The 12,143-nt window shown below is 33.7% G+C and overlaps 1 protein-coding gene across 5 annotated transcripts in view; it reads right to left on the bottom strand.

Annotated features, from left to right (window-relative positions):
• The window catches only part of HIVEP1 (HIVEP zinc finger 1), a 182,463-nt gene that overhangs the window by 27,485 nt on the left and 142,835 nt on the right, over window positions 1-12,143 (bottom strand). For all 5 annotated transcript variants that reach the window (XM_056823439.1, XM_056823438.1, XM_056823440.1 and 2 more), the window contains exons 5-6: window positions 8,716-8,849; window positions 7,295-7,470 (exon numbers count right to left, since the gene is read on the bottom strand). In XM_056823439.1, the coding sequence (XP_056679417.1) occupies window positions 7,295-7,470; window positions 8,716-8,849 (310 nt within the window). The remainder of the gene's footprint in view (window positions 1-7,294; window positions 7,471-8,715; window positions 8,850-12,143) is intronic.

Below are 12,143 nucleotides of genomic sequence, written 5' to 3'. Positions count from 1 at the left end.
TTTTTAGTTACTGAACTCATGGATGAGTTCTAGAATTCTACAAGTTGCCCATTCAACTTTGTATCATAATCTGGGCAACAGGCTTTCTTCAACCTCTTAGTTTCTCCTGTGTGGTCCAGCTTAAGTGTCACCCATTTGCTAGTGTCCCCCTTCCTGGAAATAAATTTTTATTTATTTATGTATTAGTGTCCAGATTATTTCCCTAAAAGAATGTAAGTTTCTTGAAGGCAGGGCCTGTTTTTGTTTTTGTCTTTGTTTTCCCAGCCAATGACAGCCAATTTTCCCAGTGCCAGAATATAAGTAGGCGCTTAATAAATGCTTGTTGAATGGTTAGGCCAAATTCTTTTGAGTAATTATGAATCTCATTTAGGAGGCTCTGAAATATGTTGGAGCTTGATGCAATCAACACAATAGCATCCACAAACAGGATCATCTGAAGGACCTCACCATCTATAAGGAATCCTTCTTCAACTTGGACTCTGCTGGATCTCTTCTATGACAGTGGTGAACATCTCAAGTGAGGCATAAAACAAATAAAATAAAATAAATTATGTTTGCACATAGCAAGTGCTTACAAAATGCTGAATCAAATTAAGATGCATTTTCTCCTCTCAAGGAACTTACGTAATGAGAGCGAGTGAGAGATGTACACAATTAGACATCAATAAGAAATAGGGCATTAAAGAACATGCAAGGTATAAAGAATTTGGAAAAGCTATAGATAAAATGCTTATCAAATTTACAGATGCTAGAAAGTTGACAGGGATAGTTAAAACATTGGATTAAAACAAAAATTAGGATTTCCCCCCTCAAAAAAAAAAGTATGCATGGGCTGGTACAATGGACTGAAGTAATACTTCAATGAGTTATTTTATCAACACAGACATTTATTCCATCAGTGTAGATCACAGAAGAGCTGACTAATGTGAAGAAAGTTTTGCTTGGGGTCTTTGAACATATGGATTCCATTGTAGCACTGTGTGGAATTTTTTGTGATCATGTTTTGTGAACCCTTTCTGATCATGTTTCCTAGCCTTTTATGCTATTTCTTCTGTACAGATCAACAGTTGTAATATGGTATAACTGACTTATATCATATGTTTCTCCATTTCACTTTGGATAACCATAATTTAAAATTTGGAAACTTTGCTATTCCATGATTCAAATCCATATAAGCTTCATTGGGAAAATATTGAATTATTTTAATGAATTTTTGTTACAGGGAATGGCTTGAGGTTACAGAGAACTTTACATTATTTCCAAAATGAATCTAATCTGCTTTCTTTTTCAATTTTGGGCCCAGCTGTCCATTTGCATGTGTACTCAAGACACGCACACAGAATGGTCACCTAAATTAGCTGTCTACTAAACTATGTATTATAGTCTGGACAACAGACACTCCAATGAGTGTTTCCTGTCTGCAATATAATAGGCTGAGACATGATACAATCAGCAAAATGCTATCTAAAAGGGAATATTTAGAGGTTCTCTGTATATATTAGGAATTCCTCTTCAACTTGGATTCAGAAAGATATAACTTTGGTTTATTCTTTACTTACTGAAAGGATTATTGTTCAGAGGACTGATAAAACAGTAAGTTTTATCAATAAAGGCATTGTGTTTCTATTAACATATGCATGAGAGACATCTAGATTGAGGAAGCCCTTTAAAGCTGCATTTTACTCAAGAGTAAGTCAGATTATTTGTAAAAGCAGGATATTATATCCTCTATATCCTTCAATCTATTGGGTGTTTTTAAAGATTCAGTCTATTGTAGAAAATAACTTGCATAAGCTTTTTTGGTCCACTTTTCATATCCTCAATGAGGATAACTTTACTAAATATAAAGATGATTCTCAAACATTTTATAGTAATGAGAAATAGGAATGTGGGTTAGTAGTTACTAACATTTGGCTGTCTTCTTTTTTTCCTGACAATAACAGCATCTATATCTTCTTTCCTCCCAACCCCAGACCAACTGTACATTATCTCCTCATGCTATAGAGATTAAAAAAAAATATTCATTCCAAGCTTTCAAATTTATATAAGTTCTTTCATGGATTTTTTTCTTTTGCGCATACTTCAGTCAAGCAGGTATCAATGGCATCTTCTTAAATGTCATTTATATGAATATGCTGACTCTACTGTCATTAGCAATAAAAGTAAACCATTAAGGAAACATTGGAAAAAAAGGTTTCAATTTTGGTCTATTTGTTTTCTTCCTTCTAGCTTCAATTATAAATTCTTTTATAATAAGCTAACTTAGTCTGAGCCCATGTAAAGCTTTTTGCAGACTCATTTTCTTCTTTCCCGTTCTTTACTGTTTTGGAAAGTAATACTCAGCAAAATCTCCCAAAATTTCCTTACAGATGCATCTACACGAGTTTTTATTCTACATAGATATATTTTCCTTAAATATCACATATTCCTATTTAACATAGACATTTAAAGTATTTCCTAGGTGAGTTGCTTTAGATAATCTTTTGGTCTCCTCCTTGTGAAGTAATATTATTTTAAAGTCCACTACAAATGAGATAACAAATGCTGGTAGTTCAATTATCCACTTCCCAAGTCTTACAATACATTCAATGCCATTTTTTGTGGTGTTGTTCAATTCTCACTAATTCCAGTGTCTTTTACTAGTTTTCAAATAATTCAAGATATAAAAGCGTGAGGCTTCTAAGTAGTAAATAAATATTTCCCCCCTTCATTCTTTAATTGTATCTTCCAATATATTTTTCAAGGTCTTTCCTTTTGCCTACTTTCACACTAAGGTCACAGTGTGTCACTGTATAACTAGATGTTGTCTGAAGAATGCCTTTGAATTTTTCATACTTTTTCCAATCTCTTCAATCTCTACATCAGATGTTGGCATGTAAGCTTTAATTATCTTAGGATAATCTTTTTGTACATGTATATGACAAGCACTTCAAGGTAGATGATCAAGAATCCCATGAAATTATTTTTCTCATTGCCTTTGAGTGCATTTTGAAACCAACTCTGCCAACTCATTTATTTGCCTTCCCAAGGAGAACCTGTGAGTCAACCTTCTCTTTAGCGGCAACTTGATTATGTCTTTTGACATCATTTTAGAGTTCAGAATGTCACTATCCATTTGATTCATGTTCCTAGAAGTATAATCAACTTCTGACCAGAAGAAACACTGTGCGCTTCTTAGAATTTTCTTCCTCCTTTTCCAGTGTTCTTCACCTATTACTGCAGAAGCAGAAGAAGGTTGCTCAGGACTTGGGAGTCATTTCGTCCTTTTGTTTGTTCCACAGGTTGCCAGGACCAAAGAATTCACCACCTATCACCCAAATTTCAAGGGGGGGGGGTAATCCCTTGCGTATTAAATTGCTCCTGGGACAGTTCTTGTATTCTTTGTAAAACCTGCCATAATTTCTGCTGGTGGCATAGCCTTTGAAAAACCATTGCCACATTCATGCCATAAAAAGGCAGTGGAAGAGGAATGTGTTAGAGGGACAAAAGACAGTAAGATGCAATTGGAAAAAATTCATTCAATAAATATTGAAGTTTCACCCATGTATACCTGTGGTAGGCACTATGTGGAATAAAACAGTTCAGATAAAGACGTGGTTCCTATCCACTTTGGAGCTTACAAGTTAAAAAAGAGCTTGTTTTGCTTGTTTGTTTGTTTTTTTTAACCAAATCTGTGATTTTGTTAGTTTGGGAAAATTCCAATGAGGAAGCACCCTTTCTAACAACTCAGATCAGCACCTCCCTTGCAACTTATAATCTTAGAGAGTTTCATAGAAGTATCAAGGAATTAAGTGACTTGTCTAGAATCACACAGCCAGTATGAGTCAGAGGAGGGACTTGTACCAGGTCTTCCAAACTCCAAGGCCAGCTCTCTTTATATCATGCCAAATTGCTTCTCTAACAAGCTAAAGGGGCTTGAGGTTGGGAGAATGACACAGATACTAGTAACTATACTATAAAATCTTTCATGTTAAATGTGTTTAAGAGTGGCAAAACAAAATCATATATGAAATCAAGGGTTACATGGGGAGGACATAAATATTGGGTACAGGAGAATAAGAAATAGCTTTCTAGAGAAGGTAACCTTTGAGATGGATTATAAAGGATGTGCTGGAATTAAACAAGAAGTAAGGAGGAGACATTATGGGTACAGGGACCTATGCAAGGAAGAGGCAATGGGGAATAGGGAATGGGGAACAGGGAATGTTTTTCAGGAAAAAAGCAATATAGTTTGATTATAGCATTAAGGGTTTATTGAAAGGAGTACACTGAGATAGTGTGGAAAGAGTCATGTGGTGCCTAATTAGAGTGAACCTTGAATGTCAGGCAAAAATATGAACTTTGTAGACAGAAAAGGACTTAATTTTTTTGAGCAAAAGAGTGCTTTAACTATATCCATGTATAAGAAAAATTATTATGATATATTACTCTATGAAGGATGAACTGGAATGCAGTGTGGCAACAAGAATACCAAAGTGGCTACTGCATTGGTCCAAGGCATGGCTTTTAACTATGAGTGACATCCATGGGAACAAAGGAAGGGATGAAAGTGAGTGTTGTTGCAAACATGCTACCAACGAAGCTTATAAATGAATGAAATGAAAGATGAAGAAGGGAAGGCAAAGATAACCAGAAGATTATAATCATGGTAAAAAGGAAAAAAAATTTCCAACAGAAATAATAAGACAGAAAGAGAAGTATGGATAAATGGTTTTGGAAACAGGAGAACTTGTCCATCTTGCTCAATTTCTCCTATTTAGAGATGGGAAAACTGAGGTCCAGAAAAGAAATGACTTGGCTCAAAGTTATAAAGAGTTAGTGGCAGAACCAAGACTTTTGACTCTCTACCCAAGATTCTTTCTACCAAACCACAAGCAATTGCAGCCTTTTGTTTTTTAAATACTGTACGAACAAAAGATAGACAAGACTTGGCTAGAAAGAAGTCTTGGTGAAAAATACCTGGGGATTTAAGTAGATTGTAAATTCAATATGAGTCATTAGTGTGATGTGGAAACCTTCACATTAAAAGAGGTATGATATCAGATACCAATAACTCTTAACTATACATCTGGTTTGCCATCTGGAGTACTGTGAACAATTCTGTATCACATTGTAAACTGAGACATGGACCAGGCAGAATCTGCTTAAAGCAAGAGAGTGAAGAGACTCAATATGTCCTAAGATAACTTTTTTATTAAAGTCAGGATTTTTAGTGAGGACAGAAGACTTAGGGAAGAAATGATGGGCTAAAAAAGCATATAGTATTCAAAATGGGGAAAGTAACAGTTGCTATATGGCCAGATTCTGGTCAGACCATATTTTGAGCATTGTGTGCACTTTTGACTACCACCTTTAGGAAAGGCTTTGACAAGTTAGGCACTATCCAGTGAACAGCCAGGATGGAGAGGTGATTGAAGTATATACCAGATAATAGCAATGAAAAGGCTTGGAGATGTTTAGCATGGAAAAGAGAAGACTTAAAGGGAGATATATTAGTTCTCTATCATCAATTGTTTCAAGTGATATCATGTAGAAAAGAGACAGGATTTATGTTGCTTAGCTTCAGAGAGCAGAATTAGGAATAAAGGGTGGAAGTTGAAGACAGGAAGATTGAGAAATTATATAAAGAAAACCTTCCTAATCATTAGAGCTCTCCAAAAGTGGAACTAGATCTTTCTAGAGGCAATGAGATCCTCCTCATCCTTCTCCTTCTTTGAATTCTTCAATCGTGGCTTGCAATTTTGTAATGTTTGTTGCCTGGGAAATTCTTAGTCCACTTTCTGCCACTCCATCATTGTTACTTGGAAAGGAATTCAAATAAATCTTGAGGCCCATGTGTTTTTGTTCATTTCATGGATCCCTATGGCCGACTATAATTAAAGTAAGTACCAACGAAATAATAAAATTCTTAATAGTGAAACACTAAATATCACTGAAAAAGTAAAACTTCTAAAGAAGAAAACAAATTTTTTTTTTCAAAAATAGCTAAAAAACATTTTTTAACCTTTACCTTCTATCTTAGAATCAATACTCTGTATTGGTTTCAAGGCAGAAGAGTGGTAAGGGCTAGGCAATGGGGGTTAAAATGACTTGTCCAGAGTCATAAAGTTGGGAAGTGTCTGAGGCCAGATTTGAACCTAGGACCTCCCATCTCTGGGGCTGGCTCTCAATCCACTGAACCACCCAGGTGCCCTGAAAAAATACTTATGAAAAAATAAGATTATAAGAGAAGAAACCAATAATAAATATTTCCATAATCATATGATATCCCTTTTCATATTATTCTTTTATGTAGATGATTTTCTAATATGATGATTATTTACAATATACATGTTTAATAAATAAGAAATATTCAAAGAAATTATTTGTAAAGTCTGAAATCTTATTGTTCTTTTTTAAATTATCGTTCTTGACAAAGCACTGTTGGACAATTATATATATTATCTACATATTGTAAAGGCATTTAACTATAGTAGCAAACCCTTACCTTTTCTCTTGGAACCAATACTGTGTATTGGTCACACAGCTAGAAGGTATCTGAGGCTAGATTTGAACCTATGATCTCCCATCTCTAGGCCTGGCTCTCAATCCACTGAGTCACCCATCTGCCCCAAACATGACATTACCTTAACAGTGCTATGAATGCTTTTGATCTGAATAAAAATTATACATATAGCAGAAAAGGGAATAATAGGTATAATTTCACTAATTTCTTCTGAGGTACATTTATGAACTAAGGGAATGATTAGAAAACAAATATCTCTTGTCAGAAGTTAAGATTTGAAAGCATTTATATATGTAGATGTTTGGTATGAAAGAGAAATAAGTTGGAGGCCAAAAATGAGATGAACAGAATTGTTTTATGAATTCTTAAAATCTTACTGTGGTTTTCATTTTTAAACCTCTTCATCTTTTATAGGTTTCTAATAAAATTACTTATAACACAGATTTCATATTCATCTTCTCAGTATTGAAGTGACAACTTCTAAAAATATGTTAGTTACAGTTATCTCACTTTTATGTGTGCAGAAAGTATTGCTTTAATTTTAAATTTTTATATTTATGACATTTTAAGGAGATTATAGAGTCTGTGTTTTTCCCTTGAGGATCTAGAAAAACAGACATAATACTTGGAGAGAGTCAATGCTATTTCCAAGTTTGCAGATATATATGTCAATTTATATTTATCAAGATAAATATATATATATAATATATGGATATATTGAAAGTACAATGCATAGTAATTTTAATTACATATAATGAAAGGACAAATTTTAAAAATATATTCTTCTACCTTTAGTCTTGAAGGAGAAATTACAGTAGTTGCAGTGGTATGGACGAACATCAGTATGAGTGCGAATATGTTTCTTCAGCATACTAGGTTTCTTACAACGTATTCCACATTCCTCACAAATGTATTTTCCTCTTCCTCTTCCCCGAACATAAACATAATCTTCATTTGATTTATATCTAATTTAAAGAAGAAAATATGAATAGGGAAGTAATGATTAAACACAATCCCCAGAGAAATAAAACTAATGATGGTATACATAAAAGTGTTTAAACACAAAGGCTTTTGTGCATTTGTAATTATTCTACTTTCATGATAAGAAAAAAATCTCATTTCTAGGAGTTAGCTGATTCGATTTGAAATCTTCAACATTCTTCTGTTAAATAATATGTTTTTCCTTTCTTCTTTAATATTGATTTCAGTGTTCTTTCTTAACATGAAAACAGAACTGTATAACAGGAATAGCTCATATATATATATATAGTGCTTTAAGTTTTACAGCTACTTTTCTCACAACAATTAATTAATATAATTAATACAAAATGACTCCTTTTTTATAGATGAGAAAACTGAAACTCTGAGAAGAAATTTGCCCAAAATCACTTAGCTAGCAGTTGACTGAAATGGAATTCAAACCTTGCCTTAGAGATTAGCTAGTTTTGAATTGTGTAATAGTTCTCATTTCATACTTCACTAAAATTTAAGGTCCAAGTTTGTGTGTATATGTATATGTTTATGTTATTCATATATAGACATATACACATGTGTGAATGTGTATGTGTTGTATGTTGTCCAGGCCTAGAATTCTTTTACAATAGGAAACACCTGGTAAGAAAAATCCCTCTATCAATTTAGACTAACTCTTCTCTATGAGTAATATTCTTAGAAGGTTATTGCAACTGTCTAGGGGTCACCCAGCTAGTAGGTATCAGAGGCTGGACTTGAAATAAGATCTTTGAGGTTCTGGGGCCAGCTCCACATCACTTTTTCACCATAGGTCATAAAGCAACATATATATATCAAAATATTCTCAAATATACCTTTCTCAGATTAGACAGGTTTAATAAATTTTCAAGATAATAAAAAGTATAGCCTATTACAGGAACTAGAACTTGAGAGATTAGCTCACAAATGCATTGAATAACTCACTGTTTTTTTTTTAATAACTAGTATTGTCCTTTTCTTCTGCAAATATCAACAACTCTAATTTTAATCCATCCCTAAAACAGAATTAGGAAACTGAATATATTTTTCCATGCTAATTTTGCAGCAAAGGCTGTGTTTTATTTAAACACTTAATTAAATCTGTGAATTTATATATGGTAATAACATAAAATCAGAAAATAATGATCATCTTTTAAAATAGCAAAACAAGGAATATTAATTTTTAAAATGCTAGTTCAAAAAATAAAATTGGTACTTGCCCTCCATCAAATATCTTAACTCTTCTTGGTTCATTTTTCATTATGGAATTTTCTTTATCTTGTTCATTGCTAATTTCAGAGGTGTCTTTATTGCTGAATTCAACTACTTTGGATTTTTGACTACCTAATGCTCTCTGAAAGAAATAGAAAAATCCAACCTTAAAGGAATTGAAAACAATACCCTTTAATGTTCAATGGAGACTGTAATTTACAGTAATTAGTGTAAAGAGGCGCACAGGATTGTAAATAAAGTTGATTTCATATTATCACATTTAACCTATCTTGTCCAAAACAAAAATTTATACCTACACCACTCATAATATTTACAATATTTTAAAGATTTTCATCACAATTCCTTGCTTCTAAAAGAAAAATTCCACAACTTCTTTCAAAGATGTGTTATATGATATAAAACTCTTAAGATACTTCATTATACCTAATTTAAAATTTTACCATTATAGTTTGAATCGAATTAAAACCTTTCATATAAATAAATATGAATACTCCCACTTCAACCCCTCTCCTTCCACCAATCTCCCAGCTAAGTACTTAAGATTTCATCATAGGTTCTGTTTTCCAGTGTTTTTAATCATCAGGGAACCCTTTCCAACAAGTCTGATATATAGTTTGAATTGTAAAACCAACATAGAGCAATCTTCAAACTTGTGACGAGTTATATTCCTGGAAAAAGGGCTATAAATTAAGGTCTAGGAATAACATGAGACACCTCTAACTTCCTCAAGAAACACTTATAATAGGGGCTACATTCCTGAACAAAAGTCAGATGCTACAATTGCCATGTAAATGTCCACAAGTATGACATTAACTACAAAATAAATACTTATATACTATAAAATATAAAATATTTTATAAATTATATACATCAAAAGAAGAAAATATTAAAACTGTAATAACATGTATTTCTACTAAATTTATAGACATAATGTAGTGAAACAGAAAAAGCATGAGATTTAAAGTCCTGGTATCTGAGTTCAAACCCTAGCTCTACTACTTAGTAGCTTTGTGACCTTGGACAAGTCAAGGAGATGTGACTTGTGTTTGGGCGATGTGATATGGTCCATAAAATGAAAGGGGGTGAGTTGAGGTGATCTCTCAGATCCTTCCTCCACTACCACCCCCTACTCTAAATTCTATAATATGAAGTTATCCCTTAAGATAACTACAAGCACCTAGAGATGAGTAAACATTGTTGCATGTAGAAATGGATGAAATTTGGGAAAGGACTGTTATTTGAAGACATGAAACACTGACCTCTGAAGAGAGTTGTAGAAATACTACCTGAGGTTCAGAGCAATATGTGGAGTCCACCATGTCCGAAAGTGAAATGAATGACAAAGTAATCTGTGTATTGTCTGCCCTAAGTATAATGACAGATTAAGTCATTCTAATTTGGCTTGTGTTTACAATTGGTGGATTAGAAGTACTGGTGACAATTAAAGCTTGTTCAGCAGATAATGGGTGAGATGATTTCAGAAGGGATGGCTCAGAAACTTAGTCATGGGGATCGGATCCCTTGGTGACTTCAGTCTGAATTTCCTTACTAAAGGACCCTCAGCTCACACAGTATAACCTACACTTGAATAAGAATTCATTCTGCTACATAGCACTCAGTCTGTGCTTGAAGTTAACCAGGCCACAAGCACTAACAATCCCTAAAGACATAGCATCTTTTTTTTTTTTTGAGAGTTCTTTCTCTTGGGAAATCTGACCTTCCATGGAGCCTAAATCTGCCCTACAAATTCCATCCATTACTCTTAGATCTACTCTGTTGGGGCCAAACCTAAGAAATCGAATCCCTTTTTCATTTGCTATTTATCTATTGATATTTATTCAGCACTTACTATATGCCAGGTACTGTGCTAATATTAGTGCAAAATATTCTCTTCTCAAGATTAAAGATTCCAAATTTTAATTGATCCTTATTAAGTATGGAGCCAACAAGCTTCCCCATACTGTTGATTTCTCTAGCTTATCAATGCCATTCCTATAATGTGGACAACTAGAATGGAATACAATACTCTAGATGTAGTCTGACCAGGAGACAATATAGCAGCATTATCACTCTATACATTCTGAACAAACACCATGCTTCTCTTAATGAAGTATAAAATTGAATTAGCTTCTTTAACTGACATACCACCCTACTGACTATACTAAATATGTAGTTTATCCCCCAAATTTCTTATCCCCAGTGCTTATCACACTGTCTGAAGAACAATAAGCTGTTTAGTAAATGCTTATTGATTACATAAGCTTCAAGCAAGAAACTGAAGGATTCTGGGAGATTTAATGGACTACAATCTCATTATGAGTCAATATTGTGATACAATAGCAAAAAATGAGCTTAGGCTATGTTAAGAAAAATGTAGTAACTTGGCCAAGGAAGAAATGAGAACTAGAAACTACTCACATCACATATAAAATATTGTGTGTTTCAGTTCCTGGTATCTTGCTTTAGGAAAGACATTGACACAAGGAAATCTAGCCTACTGAGTTTATGCCATGAGGATCAGTTAAAGGAACTGCAGATATTTAGCCTAGAAAAGACTTGAGACAGAGAGCAAGGCATCTGCCTCCAATGATGATGCTGTCAAAGCTATTATGTAAGGGAATTCCAAATCTATTTCATGCACTATTTTCTGCCCTGATCTCCAGTTCCACATTACCAACCACCTGTAGGACCTCTCTATCATCCTCTCCCTGAAACCTACCTCTCTTTACAAATTCTGTATATGACAGCACCATTTTTCCAGCTGCCCAGACTCTTGAATCATCTAACTCCTATATCTAATTAGTTTTTGAGATCTGCTAATGCGGTCTTCATAACCTCCTTCACATAGTCTCTCCTTCTACTTACACTAACTGACACCACCACAGTTCAGATCTTACTACATCTACAATAGGCTATTATAAGAATCTCCAAGCAAACTCCCTGCTTCTACTCTTTCCCTTCTCCAATCTAGTAGTCATACAGTTGGAAAAATATTACTTGTAATACATAGAACTGAATGACACCCCTCCAATGTTTATAAAACTTAGACCTCTTTAGCTTGATATATAAGAACCTCTAGAATCTAACTTCTCCCTAAATGTCCAATGTTAATTTTAATTATTTTAATGTCCTCTATGATTCAAGTCAAACTAACATAAACTATCCCTTGATCTTATTAGCCCCTTTCCTATGCTTGTATAGATTGTCACCAATACCTGGAATGCATTCCCTTCCCCATTTATAACCATAGGATACTAAATTCAAATACAAACATCCCCATTAAACTTGTCCCAACACACTTTCCACCTTACCTACTTATAAAAAGTTGTTTAAATTTCTACCTTGTCCATATCACATTTTCTCTTATATCATTATAACTGGTATGGTCATATTAAAATCCCTATTAGACTGTAAA

This window comes from Monodelphis domestica, chromosome 3 (genome assembly GCF_027887165.1).
Source record: "Monodelphis domestica isolate mMonDom1 chromosome 3, mMonDom1.pri, whole genome shotgun sequence".
NCBI lineage: Eukaryota > Metazoa > Chordata > Mammalia > Didelphimorphia > Didelphidae > Monodelphis > Monodelphis domestica.
The sequence above is the reverse complement of the archived record's forward strand: the minus strand, read 5'-3'. Positions and strand labels throughout refer to the sequence as shown.